Here is a 16,233-nt window from a genome sequence, read left to right on the forward strand (position 1 = left end):
GTTGTAGATTTTTTTTGCTTGCATTTCCCGCTTTTTTGCGCTTGTTGTCTTTGTGCTCATTGTTTCGCACTTGTTACTGGTATATTAGGTTACGTTTTACCACGTTCTGCCCAGAAATGGCACAGAAAAGATTTTCGTACAGTGCTGAATTCAAGTTAAAAGTGATCCAGTTTGCAAAAGTGAATGGAAATCGTACTGCTGAACGTAAGTTTGGTCCTCCTCCAACTGAGAAAACAATCCGAGACTGGCTACGGGAAGAAGAAACCCTACTGAAAACGCCACGGCAGAAGAAGGCCATTAGAGGCAAGTCAGCAAAATTGCCTGATTTAGAATTGAAGATGTGGATTGAGGAGCAAAGGGCAATTGGAATTCCTGTGTCCGCAAAGATGGTTCAGCATGAGGCAAGAAGAATTGCTGATGAAAAAGAAGTTACTGATTTCAAAGGAGGACACAATTGGTGCTTCGGGTTCATGAAACGGAATGGACTAAGCATGCGTACACGCACCAGACTTGTCCAAAAGATGCCTGAAAGCTATGAGCAGAACGTCCTTGAATTTCATCGTTTTGTCATTCAATGTCAGAGATACGTCAGTTTGAGTTGGGACAGATTGCAAATATGGACAAAGTCCCTCTTCAATTTGATGTCCCAAGTAACAGAACTGTTGATAAGAAGGGGGTGAAAACTGTAACTGTGAAGACAAGTGGACATGAAAAGAGCCATTATACAGTTGTTCTAGCTTGTTGTGCCGACGGAACCAAGCTGCCTCCTATGCCGATTTTCAAACACAAAACAATGCCAAAAGAAGACATTCCTCAAGGAGTGATTGTCCACGTTCGTGACAAGGGTTGGATGGATCAGGATGGGATGAAGATCTGGTTTGAGAAAGTTTGGAGCAGGAGACCAGGTGGGCTCTTATGCAAACCTGCCCAATTGATGCTTGATCAATGGGATGTCAATGAAATGTTGGAGCTGGGATGTCAGCATTAACAAACCCTTCAAAGCTGCCGTGAGAGATGAATGGAACCAATGGATGAAGTCTTCTGGGGACAATTTGACACCATCAGGAAGAGTGAAGAAACCAACTATAGGAGAAGTTTGTACCTGGGTGAAAAGATCCTGGGATAATATCAAGATTGAGATTGTTGTCAAGTCATTTAAGAAATGTGGCATTTCAAATGCCATAGATGGAACTGAGGACGAGGCAATATATGAAGACAGTGTCACCAGAGATTCGTCACCAGACACAGATGAGGACAAGCTAATGATGGGAGTTTTGACAGTGATGAGGAGTTGTATGAATTTTATGATGAATAAAACTTGAGTTTAATAACTTTATGTAATACTTTTTTTTTTTTCGAATTTTGGGCCCCAAAATTAAGGTGTGTCTTATACATGGGGAAATACGGTATATTTAACCTCATATAGAGTCCATAGAGCTACTGTTTCACCTTTTCTCAAAAACTGAAAAAAAAAAAAAAAAACTAGCTGCTAATAACACCTAGTGAGTTCCATAATCTGCATAACAGTGTGGTTCATGTATATGTGTATGAAGCAGACTGTTTATATATCATTTTTCTATATTTTAGTTTCCCAAAAGGGTCTGAAAAGAGTACTTTGTGTAATATTTAAAAAAAAAAAGTATCTGCTTTGTCTTGTATTATGGAACAAATTTGAGTTCATAATACCTGTTGCTTATTCTATATTTAATGCATGCTTCTATTAAGATATATCTACATAAATATATTTTGAGTGTATCATTATTTACACATACCATCATGTTTGTCCTGGTTTTCTATTTCTTTAATGATTGCACATAGATTTTTATTGCATATAGATTTTATAAAAGTTGTAATCCAAAATTTTGCATAATCTATAAAATAAATTTAAAATATCCATTTTCATTTTGAAATATGTTTTCACTTTTATCTTATTCAGAGAAGTCAACAATAACATCATGGAATTGCTCATTATGGCATATGCTTGCAAAACATCAAGTGCATGTAAGATAGTTGGAGTAGTTCCTTATTTACCCTACAGCAAACAGAGTAAGATGAGGAAAAGAGGTTGTATTGTATCAAAACTGCTAGCAAAAATGTTGTGTAATTCAGGTAATATAAAGTAACTTTTGTTTTGTTTTCATATTTTTTTCTTTTTCTATGGAAGTACTTTTTTTTTGGAAATAATGTTTTTCATATGTCGTTATATAATTAGTTAAACAGGGTGAAGAATTAAAACTAATTTTATAATTTATTAATATGAATAGTCTCCTAATTTTATCACTTTTTTTTTTTTTTAAGAACCAATTAATCATAAATTGTTCCTCACAAATTTGGACTGTTCTCTGGGACAGCATACAGGGTCACTATGAAGGATAACAATTATTTGACACACTTTCATCTTTTCTAGTTCAAGATAATATGATCCAAACCAACAGGTAGTAACCTTTATTCATTTGTAGGTTGGATGAAAATTTTGTGAAATTTTAGGCTGATTACACACTATTGTATTGCCAAAAGATTTTGGATAATAAGGTCTGGAACATGTTTGTAAAGCTATAAAGTAGGATATGTGTACCTTGCCCAAGTCATCTGCAGAAAACATGAAACAGGTCTAAGTAGCTACAGAAGCATTTGTAATATATCAGTCATTTATTAGGTTTAAAGTGCTGTTGCTTCATTGATTTATCACTCCATAGTAGAAGGCTATGGAATGATTAATTTTTGCTACAGTTTTTTTTCCAATAGACAAGCTTGTTTGTTTGTTTGTTATTTGGTTTTTAGGAGCATTAGCAACTAAAGCCATATTGCTCCAGGATATGTGGTGGTCATTCCCTGACCTTTCCGCATCACTCCATATTTGGTGGTGACGGGCTCGAACCCCGGTCTAATCAAGAAGCGTGTGCTACACACTGCTGCTCCTTCCCACCTGGCTACGGAGGCGCCGCCCCAATAGACAAGTATGGGAGTAGATATTGCACTTCCTGTTGGAGTGTATTGTCTCAACTATGAAGTTTGTTGGACAATTTGATATGTGGCTGTTTCAGCTGGTTTGAGCTTCTTCTGTTTGTAGTAATAGTAGTACTGCCTAAAACTGTAAAGTCAATGACCTTGAATGTTTTGGTCAGTTTTGTGTTATCTACACTGTGGTAGTATTACCACAGTCATTAATCTTGTCAGTGTTAGCACGGCAAGGCTCCTTTTCATAGGATGAGTCATACAGCATTTTTTTTATAGACAGTGATATTGAAAAGTTGAACAAGCTAACTCAGAGCCTGGCCACCATTGAAAACCTGGGGAAGAATTGGAGTTTCAGATTAGGCTCTGGATGAAATGGTCTTCTTTCAAACCAGCTCTGACAACTGCTTTATAGGAGACAAATTCTAGCCGACACCTAGCAGAAGTTGGTAGAAAGTATGCCTGTACGGTTGTATGTCATACAGCTAAAGTTGGCCCTTCTGTGCAAGTATGTGCGTGTGTGTGTGAATACTTTTAGGCATGTTTTTAGGCCTTTTATTTATTATATTTTTGTTTATATATTCTTTTACACATTGTTTTTTCAAATAATGGTAAACTTGCAAATTTAGAGGAAAAAGCTTCTTCAAGCATACAAGAACCATAAAACATTACTGTATGTGTGTCATCTAAAGCCTGATTTGTGAACTACATTCATAATTTGGTTTTTTGTCGGTTGTCCTGTTTTTCAGCAACTGTGACCACTTGCCTAGTAAGCACAAATGTGGCCATATTTCAAATGAATAGCAACATTTTCCATGGGGAGAACTGCTTTTTATTTTAAATGCAATATTGGAATAACTTGGGGTGAATTTTTTTTTTTAATATGCAGCACAAGATTGATGTATTTTCTAGAAAACTCAGTTTGCTTATTGCCACATATACAACTAAGGCTTTTGCCAATCCATGCTCAGTAATGGTTTATAGCACTGGTAAATTCTTTGTTTATTAGGAATATTACAAATGAAATACATAGTTTAAACAAATGGAAATCCAAATTTCTACTGGTATGAAAAATATGACATGAAATTATTACAATTACACAAGAAATGAAAAAGCAAAATATTGTATTAATGTGATCTGTACTCCTGAATATTTTTCACAGAAGTGTTAATATAGTAAAATACTATGGTGGCTATTTGTAAATTATTTCGGGGGCTGTCTGATGGCTTCAATTTTGATTTTGTATCACCACTTTTTTATAATTTTTGTAGACCATTTAATAAAAGATTAAGACAAGGTTTAGTGTGGGAATAGTAAAAATTGTATCATATGCAGATGATATTTTGGTTTAAATAGCATCCTGTAAAATCTTTAAAAATCTCTACACAAAAAAGAGAAATTGTGTAGAGAATTCATCATGAAAATTACATAAAACATTTTTTAAAAAAGTTATGAAAGTTGGGAGAGAGAGAGAGAGAGAATAAAAATTTGAATTATAGTCTAAATATCCAAAATTTGGAAGAAGTTAGTAAATTTGTGTATCCCGTTTTGAATTAAAGATGGAAGAGATTTGACAAAGAAATAAATAGTGCAGGGTATTCATAAAGTCTGGAATTTATGTAAACTGATTTCATTTTTTATTTCAATTTTATTATTCTTTTTAAATTTTTGTCACAGGTTTGTGTTGCCCATGTGTAATAATCATGTTATTTATTTTTTTTTTATGAAGAGCCCAAGCACAAAAGGTATTAGAACCTATAATACTTAGTATCATGCATGGGTTGAAGGTTGAGAAGATACTTGTTGACATTAGACTTGTATTAAGATGGAGCGCCTCTCTTATAACACCCATTAAAAATCAAAACAAAGAATATATCTTTTGATAAGGAAATACAAATTATGCGCTCCCCTCCTCACATATATAACTATCCAGTTGACCTTTGAATTTATTAAAACTGTCAGTCTCAACTACCTGCAAAGGCAACTTGTTAGCAATCAGTGACTCGCTGGCTAAAAGAGAACTTCCTACAATCTAATCTAAACCTCAAACCCTGTAATTTGAATATATGACCCCTAGTTCTGGAATTCTTTATAACAGAGAGTATTCCACCTTCATATATTTTACTTACCCCTCTCAGGGCCTTCTAAACCTCAGTCAGGTCACCTCTGAGTTGTCAAGCTCTGTAGCTCACATAAGCCGAGTCTTTCCTCGTGCATTCATCTTTCTGCCAACCTCGCCATGCGAGTTACCTGTCTTTGGACCCTTTCAAAAAGTTCAGTTCTCTCTTCAGATGAGGTCACCATACTTGAACACAGAATTCCAAATGTGGTCTCATAATTGCCACTTATTCCTGCATTCTTTCGATTATTTTCAGATGAGGTTCGGCGTTTAATATAAATATCCTTTCTTTTGATTTTTAATGGGTGTTGTATTAAAGGTGCTCCATCTTAAATTAGGTTATTTATCCAAATTGTAATACACATACAGTGGAGCTGACCATATTAATCTGTTTATCCATGTCAACATGCATATTGAACTAATCGTATTGCTGTCTATTTCATCATTTGATTAAAAAGTAGTTTTAATAAAAGCATGATTTATGAAAACATCATTTATGACTGTTTTTACTTCTAGGCCTTACACATCTTATTACTATGGATCTTCATTCCAAAGAAGTTCAAGGCTTCTTTGATATACCAGTAGACAACCTTAGAGCATCTCCATTTCTTTTACAATATATCCAGGAGAGTGTAAGACCTTTTAATTCTCATCTGTTATTTCTCACTGAGAGATTGCAAAGTAATAATGATAATATTTTAAATAATAATGTGTGGATTTGTGATATTTTAAATTGATTGTGTTCAGATCATGCAGCCTAAATTTAACATTTCATGGCTGCATGAAATGGTCTACTTCTGTAAGTTGAGCTATTAATTCAATATTATAATATATTGAGAAATGATTTTTATTATTATTCTGTAGCTTAAGATGCAAGAAAGAAATTAGTTGAATATAAACACTCACTACTTTGAAATCAGAAGTACTAAAGTACTGCTTTAGAAAAAATACTTTAAGTAGTACTACTATTAAAGGATTACTTAAAGTACTACTGAAGTTAATCTGTTTCATAGCACTTCATACTATAAAACAAGTTAAAAGAATTCTTTAGATTGTTATGGTCAAGGCATATCAATGTTTCATATGGATCTCAGTATGATATCAGTTTTCTGAGGACACTCTTTTTAATTTTGTGGAAGTTGATAGCTTAAGTAAATGTAAGGCTGAACTAGACAAACATTTGGAGTGACTGGATGGGTGAAATGGGAAGGGTTTTCTTTCTTTTCTTTTTTTTTTTTTTTTTTGGCTGGTGGTGCTGTATAAGCTTGCTTTCTTGCATCATATGCTAATGCTAATTTCAGTGCATAACAAATGTGTCTATTCAAGTAAGCAACTTCATTAATTATATAATAAATAAAAATTATCTAAACATTCCACTCAAAAAATTATGGAATGTGTTCTAGGGTTTCTGAATTTGCCTTTGAGGAGCCCTTTTGCAATTGCACTCTGTGTATTTTATAATGTCAGTTGTGCAAGTTGATGATTCCATCTCATACAGACACTTGTCACTAAATAGTATTTAACTTGCTATACCAAGATTTTGGGCATGATGATAGAGAAGCCAGTGACAGAAACTGTTTCATTGTTAGCATTAGTCTGCTGGGGTCAATAATTACAATTTCTGCAGATGAAAGGGATACAATTGCTGTTGCCAAAGAATGTGCCAAATAGATGTGTATGAGAAGGGGAGCCACAGAGCAGTACCAACTTGTAAGATTTTTGTCTGTGGATCTTCTTGTACCATTTCAAGGATTTTATTTTTAATATTTTGATGGTAGCTTTGTGGCCACCACTTTCTCTCAAACACCATTCAGGGATCATAGATATTTAGCAATTTGGTGGTCTTCTGTTAGGAACATTTTAAAGGTATAATCATCGTGCTTCCAGGGAATTTTCTCACAACATTTTTTTTTGCAGAGGTGCTTATCTTGCATACTCAATGGAAAATGAAGTCATTGCTATGAAATTAAATGTCACTGAACAGACTCCCTCCCAATTAATAGCTAATATGATATATGGAACAGACACACGAGAATGTGATTAGCTTCTAGAAAGGAGGAGAAGGAAGAGAATATAAGCAAAGACTTGTTCTTCATTTTGAGATTACATTCTTTTGAATGAAGCAACAGTATCAGTATTTTATTTATTACTGTGTTTTGCATGTTCACACCACCATTCCCTTCATCCCAGGCTAAAGACCTGGTTAAATCACTTTCATGTTTGTGTAGCGTATAGAGACACTACAAAAAATTAGTCACCTGTGTATTTTTTAGAAAGGTGCTTCCGTAGCCAGGCGGAAAGGAGCAGCAGTGCGTAGCACACGCTTCTTGATTAGACTGGGGTTCGAGCCCGTCACCACCAAATATGGAGGATGCGGAAAGGTCAGGGAATGACCACCTCATATCCCGGAGCAATATGGCCTTAGTTGCTAATGCTCCCAAAAACCAAATAACAAACAAACAAACATTTTTCAGTTAATAATTGTATGAATGACTTCATGAATTGTCATTTATAGGAATTCAACTGCTCCCCCCCTCCCATTAAATAGCTTATATCTGTATAAAGTGATTCTGAAAACAAATGAGCCTGTAATTCATTCAGGTTTTATTGATGTTTTTGCTTTCTGTAAATGTCCTATTCCCTCATGTTCCTTGTGTCATTTAAAATAGTAGAATTTGTATAGCCAGCCTGATCTTATCCTAGTTCAAGTAAGGGACCAATTTCACAGTAGTTAAGAACATCATTGACAAATATTAGCTTTTTGCTGGGAGGCCTGTTCAGTAACATTTAGTTTTGTAACAATAACTTCATTTTCCAATATCGAGTATGCACCTCATGGTTGTGCTTGAGGAAATCAGATCACCTCTGGGGTTCTCGAATTTTCTCTCTTCATCATTAATCCACTGCCATCAGCTTGTATGGATGAAATGCCCCATTGCTTTTCCTATGAACTCTGTCTGGCACATCAGAATTTAGGCCAAATTTGGATTCATCAGACCACATCACATCATTCAAGCCATCAACAGTTCACTTCTTTATGCTATTTAGCCCATATTAGTCTGATATGTGCAATTGTTGGTCTTTTTTGGGGGACCATAATCTTAAATATTATCCACATTATGCAATTTCCTTCATAGTATCCTCTCAGAATCAGCTGACAAGATCTTTGGCAATTGACTGATTGCAACAGTTCTTGTCTTGTTTTGAAATCGTTTTTTGGTTACTAGATGCAATATTTGTTACTAATTACAACCACTTAATACAGACTTTCAGTCGCAATTCTGCAGCTGATTTCTGGTTGATTTAAACTTGTACCATTCCATAAAAAAACTCTTTTGTTACTGTTCTTTTTGAAACTCCTGCAAATTCAGCTACTTCTATAATAGGATGTTCTTTAGACATGCCAAATGATATCACTTCCTTTTGCCACTCACTAACATCTTTCCTGCACATCATCTTTCATGGTGGACAACCTTGTATCTTCAGTCACAGCTGGTATACCTATAAATAGAGAAAATGGGTTAACCTCTAAGCTTATACTATAATTTCAGTGCTTTAAGCATAGAAGGTACACATGTTCTATACTTGGCGCATCATGGCCTTGGTCACTCATAAACCATAAAAATCAAATTAAATCAAATCATACACATGTTCAATCTGTTGTTATAAAGTGACTTAGTTTTTTGTCAATTGTTTATAACTCCATAAATTGTTTATGGACACATATTTATATGATTTTTTTTTTCTGTATTGTGATTCCTAGGATACATCCCAGGATTTTTTTGTACATACCTTTGAAATGCTCTATATGTACATGTAATAAACAGTGGTTTTTTTATATATATGAGGTGCTACCCAAATGTTTCTGAAAATTGAAGGTTGCGTGGGAACTACGTCTAGTACGGACTTGTGGCGCTAGGTAACACTGCATGCATCCTTTGTGAATCAGTGTCCATATAACGTCAGGCTGGATGGAGTCATTGAATGTTTATTCAGAGTTCTTTGGCAGTTTATTTCGCATAGTTTGTGATTGTTGCAATGGCTGATGTGAGAGAGAGCAATGTGCTTGTATGAAGTTTTGTTTCCTCCTTAACGATACAGCAGCAGAAACCCCATAAGAAGTTGAAACAAGCTTTTGGTGACAATGCTTTAGGCCAGATGCAGATCTACTACTGGTTTAACCGTTTTAAAAATAGTCGCACGTTGGTTGATGACAACGATTGCTCTGAGCATCCATCATTGAGCACCACCCCGGAAAATGTTGCAAAAGTTCTGGTGGCGATCCGTGAAGACTGCAGGCAGACCATCTGCAACATTTGTGGCATTGTAGGACTGTCGTACGGCATGTGTCAGGAGATTTTGTCAGACAAGTTGAACATGAGAAGGATTGCGGCCAAGTTTGTGCCACAGTTGCTGAGTGAAGAACAAAAGCAGCACTGCATGGAAGTTAGCAGCAATCTTCATGGACGGGCCAAGAGTGATCAAAACTTCCTTTCTACTGTCATCACTGGTGATGAGATAGGGTATATGGGTATGACCCAGAAACCAAGCAACAATCATCCCAGTGGAAGAGCCTATCTTCGCCCCGACCGAAGAAAGCCCGATAAGTGAGGAGCAATGTGTGAAGTCCATGCTGATCTGTTTTTTGGACATTGACGGGATTATCCATAAGGAATTTTCGTCCCTCCTGGCTAGACCATCAACACAAAGTTCTACTGCGACATCCGGAGGTGGTTAAGGGAAGCCATCAGGAGGAAACGTCCAGAGAAGTAGTGCAACGTACCGGCCCACATATCTCTCGCTGTGGTGCAGTTTTTGGCATCCAACAACAACAGACAATCATGTCCCCCCCATTCACCAGGCTTAGCCCCCTGTGATTTCTTCTTCCCAAGAATGAAAATCAAGCTGAAAGCTCAAAGATTTGACAGCATAGAGAATATCCAAACTGAATTGCAGGCGGTGCTGAACACTATGACAAAGAAGGACTTTCAGGATGCATTCTAATCGTGGGAGAAATGCTGGGATCGGTGTTTACGCTCTCAAGGGGACTACTTCGAAGGTGAGGGTGAGTAATTTATTTTATAAATACATTTCGGGAACTTTGGGTAGCACCGTGTGTGTGTGTGTGTGTGTGTGTGTGTGTGTGTGTGTGTGTGTGTGTGTGTGTGTGTGTGTGTGTGTGTGTGTGTGTGTGTGTGTGTGTGTGTGTGTACATGTGCGCATTCACATACACAGGGTGGAGTGTGGTGGATTGATATTATTTTTAATTCCTAACAACTACTTTTTTGAGCCAGTAGATGACACTGGAAGGAACATAAATGTATTAATTGTTTCAAAGGCATTCAATATTGGAATGTGTGTTTATGGTTGCATACTATGTTAAATGTGAATCTGTTACTAAAACTCAATGCAGTTAGTTTTCACAATAAGTTCAGTGTGAATCATAGAGGTGTTGCTTCTTCATGAAACACTATTCTTGCATGGAAAAAATAATAGCAGGAAACTGGTTCTGTTGTCTGAGCGAAACTCAAAGTACCAGCAAAGACTGCAAGCCTGAAAATGCTGCAGCTATGAGAGATACATTTCACTAAAGTCCTTCTCACTCAGCATGGAAACATTCTCGATCACTAGAAATCTCCAGATGGACTCTCAGCTGAATTTTACATCTGGACCTTCATGCCTAAAAAATAACACTCACACAGGAATTGAGTGAACATGATAAAAGTCCTATTTTAAATATGTTCAGTGTTGCCATAATTTTAAAAGATCATTACAGGAGAATCCAAATTAAATTAACTTGACAACCTTTTAATGAGAGATGAAGTGAACCTCCACGGAGCTCTGTGGTGCTATAAATAAACAGAGCTTTCAGTATTGGTTCAACAGAAATCTGCAAGAACTGACAAAGACCATTGCACAGTCCTAAGGTAGTTTTGTGTAGAATTGTATCATTTGGCATTTACAGTCTGTATTTCTTTAAGGACTATACTGTTAATTCTGTTACGGTAAATGCTGAGTGTTATTGATCCGTATTGGAAAATTTTTTGACATCACAATTTGAGGGTCAATTATTATGGTTCTAGTAGGATTGGGGCAACTACCCACACATCACATGTAAACATGAATTTGTTGTGCTGACTGTTTGGTGACTATATCATTTCTCATTATGCTCGGCTGCAGTGGCCAGCCAAGTCACTTAATTTTTCTGCACCTGATTTCTTTTTGTGGGGCCATCTTAAGACAAGGTTTACAACCTTGAACAGTTGCTGAATCGAAGGAGAGAATTGTCGAGGAGATCCAAGCAATTGATGATGCCACGGGAGTTCATGTAATACAGAATGTCACAAAAAGAATTCAAGAATGACAAAGAAGAGGGACACTTCTAATGCTTTTAGACTCGACTTAAATAATCTATACTAAAGATTACTCCTTGTAAGAATATAATAAAGCTTTAGCAGTTTAAAATGTGTCAGAAATGAAATATGCTGATTTTATTTGCAATTTAACTATTTTTATTATTTTATTTCTGGCAGATTCCAGACTACAGGAATGCTGTTATAGTTGCAAGAAATCCTGGGTCCGCCAAGAAAGCTACATCCTATGCTGAAAGATTACGACTTGGTAATTATTGCATATATTCTATTGCTACTTGATAATCTTGAACACTTGCACACACAAATATTAGTATGGAATGCATATCGTATTCCTTAATTGTTATAGGACCTTTTTATTTTTTTTATGAAAGCATTGGTTCAAAATTTGGGATACCTTCCTGCAAAATGAAGGATTTGAAGTATCTTTCCTTTCCAGCCCCCTAATAATATAGTACAAATTCATGAATAAATAATGTAAAAACATGGTATTCTGTTATTGTTGCTATTTTAGTTTCTGTGATGAGGACTCTATATTTGTTATTGCGAGAGAGAGAGGGGGGGGGGATTTTTTGAAATGTGCATTTCATTTTTAAAAGCATAATTTAAGCAAAAGCTCCCATGGCTGCATATTTTTCAAACTTTTCTTATAAAAGGAGACAAATGATTCACTGCTGCATACTTCATTCAGTAGAAGGATCAGTTGCATTTAAATATTGGTTCTGATCATACAGATGCTAATTCCTTATAGAAAAAGTGAAAACATATTAAATCAGACCTTTCCCATATGATAGAATTATAATTTTATTTAGTTTTAAACATGAAAAATATTTTTACAAATTTCCTAACCCTGTACATAACCCACATATGGCATGTTTCTGAATTCATGTGGAATTGTCTTTGCTGGTTCCATATAAATTTATGAAATTCTGAAATTACTTAGAAACTAGCAAATGTGTAGCAAACAGTGAAAAAACGTGTCTTAACTGAGATTCAGAAGTAGTTATATTGGTTATATGTAATTATTCATAAGAAAACAAAACCATAATGTTTTTATGATTTTTGTTTACCAAACATTTTTCTTTTTTTTGGAGGAGAATTAGTGATGATTGATGTTTAGTGAAATATTTTATCCTTTTTGATTGTTGAATTATGCCTAAAGAAGAGAGTACCCTTCTAAGGCAGTTGAGCAAAAACTTTGACTTTACAGATGGAAAGCCACAGTTTTGGCGGGTTTGTTCAAGAGAAGTGAACTGGTAAAAAAAATTCCCAGTCAAATCAACATGTAAGCACTGCTGCTCACAAGATACAAAGGAAATTTTTTTTTTTTTTTTTTTTTTTTTTTGAGTCTTTGGACTCAAATATTAAACCACTTCTGAATATGGTGTTTTCTCAGGATCTATAAAGGCCGTAATGTGCATCAATGTACTGAGTCATTTCTGGAAAAATGCTATCTTAATTTCTATCAAATTTATCCTGCACAGAAATTGTTTCGCCTATAAACTCAAGAACACAATCTGTTTGCGACGCAGCTGACAGTTTTGTGTGGCTGGCAGTAGATAAAATTATTGGTGCATATGGAAGGATTTTTTTTTTTATGGAAGGATTATAGTGAACATGGTTGTGGGAAAATTGCGAGCTAAAAAGGCAGGAAAGCTTATAGTGTTGGGAAAGTATGTGTGCTAGAGTTGCAAATGATCCTCTTATACTTTTATGGTCTAAAATTTTAGATGGAAGTTTTTTTTTTTTTTTTTAACTGCTTGTGATCATAACACTGTTACTCCATATTGAATGCTACCCTAAATCATTTAGTTTTAGGGTGTTTGGTATGGAGATAAAATACATGATCTCTGATGCAGATACATAATTTGATTTGTCTGTCAAAAATTTCTTTCTAATTCTGTTCTGCTGCCCTTATCAGTTCTTTAGATAGGTTACCTCCCTGAAGAGAACTGGCAAACTTCTTCATTTCATCACGAACAATTTTATGTCAAGTTGAATTTTTTTTTTTTTTTTTTAATGTAAGCAATGTTGTTTATATTGTGGATGCCAAGAATGCAATATCAAATTGAATTGTGCATTCAAACCTGAAGTATTTACCTGAATTTTTATGTACATAATTATCTGACCTACCTTAAACAGGGTAACCCATCTAATTTTTTTTTTTTTTTTTTTGCCCTGATTTTTTTCAGTTAGCCAATGGTATCAAATTTCTTGAGACATGTATTGCTTCTTTACATGATACTGTGCTCATTGTAGATAGTGTTCACAACAACTTACAATCAGTAATAGGCAGCTGTGAAACAAAATTGTGAGAAAAGATGGAGGCTGTTATTTCTAATAATCCTAGTTTCCAGAGAGAGAGAGGAGGCATCTCCATTGTTGGCAGTGTGCTACAAATAGCTGATCACATCTATGTTCAAAGGTCTTTCTATGCTTCTGACAATTTAGAAAATACTGTGGTTCATTATTGTTTCTTGTAAAGTTTAGTAACTTAAAAATGTGTGTTAACCTAAAAAAATGTGTAACTGTTTCGACATAAACATTGAATTTTATTTTTGTAACTAAAACGATGCTGTTTTCAGCTTTTTTTAGAATTGCTGCATACTAATATGCTGCATTTGCAGCATATTAGTACATTGGCTAATTCTTTCATAGCCTGAGGCTTAAGCCCTTAAAGTGCTGTAGTCTAATTCACTTTATACACCATTGGGCATCTCTCATATTGTAGAGTTATACTACATAACTGTTTTGTCACCAGGGTACCCACCCACCCACCCGCCCAAGAAGGGCCAAATAGCCCTGAAATGGTGCCGTCTGGGTAGTTGTATCCGCTGAGAATAAGTAAGAGTAGTCTTCTCCATTGGTGAAGTGTTACTTATTCGAAGTAGTGCAATATCATGGCAACTCGTGAAGGTATTTACAATATGAGATATAACTAAAACAATGCCGTTTTTAGCTTTTTTAGAATTGCTACGTACTAATATGCTGCATTTGCACAAACTTGTACGTTATCTTTATTCTCTTTAACAGGGCAGTATTTATGCGAATATTTATATACATAAATTATCTAACCTGCCTTATACAGGGTTATCCAGTTAAAATGTAGCCGATTTTGAGGCTTCACTAAAGATTTTTCAAAATTTCACAAGTACCTCATCTTTTTCAGCTTTTTTTCCCCCTCCCTGTTAAAACCATTAAATGATGGTTGTTTTTGTAGTCATTTACAATACATATTTGGTGAAAACACTGTATAGTGCAATGAATGATTGTCTTATCTGGTACAGGGTTGTTTGGATATTTTTTATTGAATATCTTTTCTCACTGAAAAAATGAAATGATTCAAATGCAGAATTAATGCATTTAATAATTAATTAATAATTAATCTCCTCTCTGGAGAAGTTCATGTTACACATCTCAGTAAATGCAATGTTGCTACTCAAATGCAACTCCTATCACAATGAAACTGCCTTCTGCCACCTATTGAAAAATATTTCACTCCCTATCTGATCATTATGTGTTCTGTTGCTGTAGTTACTTCAGTACACATTGTTTATAGGTTGCATAACAAATAAATAACGCTGTATTTGTAATTATTTGATTAGTCTCAAATTCATATAATAGGGTTCTTTTCAAACGTAACTATAAATAAAGAAAATTTGAAAATTAACTACAAATTTGTAAATATACTGATATATTTAATGTTTTACAACCCCTTGCTCTATTAGCCATTGCTGTGATTCATGGTGAACAAAAAGAATCTGAATCTGATATGGTAGATGGGAGGTATTCACCACCTCCTGCAGTGTCAACTTGCAGGACCATGGATGTAGGACTAGATATCATGCCGGGTAAGTTTTCACTCTCATAAATCAGCCATATTAATAATATGCAGTTTGTTTTGATAGAAAGCATTTACTTTATTTATAACAAACTCATTGTTCTCATCTTGACTTTTTATTGAGCATTATGATTCATTATAGTTCTTCAATGAATTTCACATAATCTTGTGCATAATTAAAACTTTTTGGAAGTCCTATAGGGAGCCTTGAAAAATTATTGCATCTCCTAATACAAAGTTATATATTTTTGCTGTTTTGTTTTGCACACATACTTCTTTCTAAAGTGTTTTGTGTAACTTAATGGGAAAATGTTGAACGTGGTAGTACTTGGCTTTCAAGCCAGTTTCCTAATGTTTACTGTGAACATTCTTTTGGTAATGATAGATACAGTGACCACTTAAAATTCAGTTAACTTGTAAGTCGAGTGTGGCAAATTTCTGAAAAGTCTGATCAAATCTTCTGATTGTACCTTCACACTGATGGGACTTAATAAACCAAGTTAGCTATCCCTGCAAACCATTGTAAGCAGGGGGTTGAGTTGTTGGCATTCACAGCACCCACAGAGGAATGACAAAAGTCTTTGTGATACTGGAACCACCAGGTGGTAGATGATTCCAATTATCTGGCAGAGTTCAGCCACTTTCCTTAAGGAGGATTGTATAACCAAAACTATGGTTGGTCTTGCCAAAGTAAAAATATACTCAGAAGATCCAGTGTATATCGGGGGGGGGGGGGGGGTTGGAGTAGTTACGCTTTGACTATTTCAGGAGCAGGATCTTGTATGTTATACTTCTGTAAACAAAACCGTTTTCACATACATTTTACCTCCCTTTAAAAAAAGAATAAATAAAGGCTGAACTGTCTTTGCAGGAGACCATATTTTTTCACACTGAGTAGTTTATATTACTTAAACAGAATGCTCTGCTGTACAGAAGCATGCCTTCCC

The 16,233-nt window shown here is 35.2% G+C and overlaps 1 protein-coding gene across 2 annotated transcripts in view; it reads left to right on the forward strand.

Moving 5' to 3' along the window:
- LOC150076807 (phosphoribosyl pyrophosphate synthase-associated protein 2-like) overlaps positions 1-16,233 on the forward strand; it is a 93,131-nt gene that overhangs the window by 36,659 nt on the left and 40,239 nt on the right. For both annotated transcript variants that reach the window (XM_090386941.1, XM_090386942.1), the window contains exons 4-7: positions 1,937-2,109; positions 5,591-5,706; positions 11,608-11,695; positions 15,174-15,296. In XM_090386941.1, coding sequence (XP_090243067.1) covers positions 1,937-2,109; positions 5,591-5,706; positions 11,608-11,695; positions 15,174-15,296 — 500 coding nt within the window. The remainder of the gene's footprint in view (positions 1-1,936; positions 2,110-5,590; positions 5,707-11,607; positions 11,696-15,173; positions 15,297-16,233) is intronic.

This window comes from Mastigoproctus giganteus, chromosome 12 (genome assembly GCF_048544385.1).
Source record: "Mastigoproctus giganteus isolate SK-2022 chromosome 12, ASM4854438v1, whole genome shotgun sequence".
NCBI lineage: Eukaryota > Metazoa > Arthropoda > Arachnida > Uropygi > Thelyphonidae > Mastigoproctus > Mastigoproctus giganteus.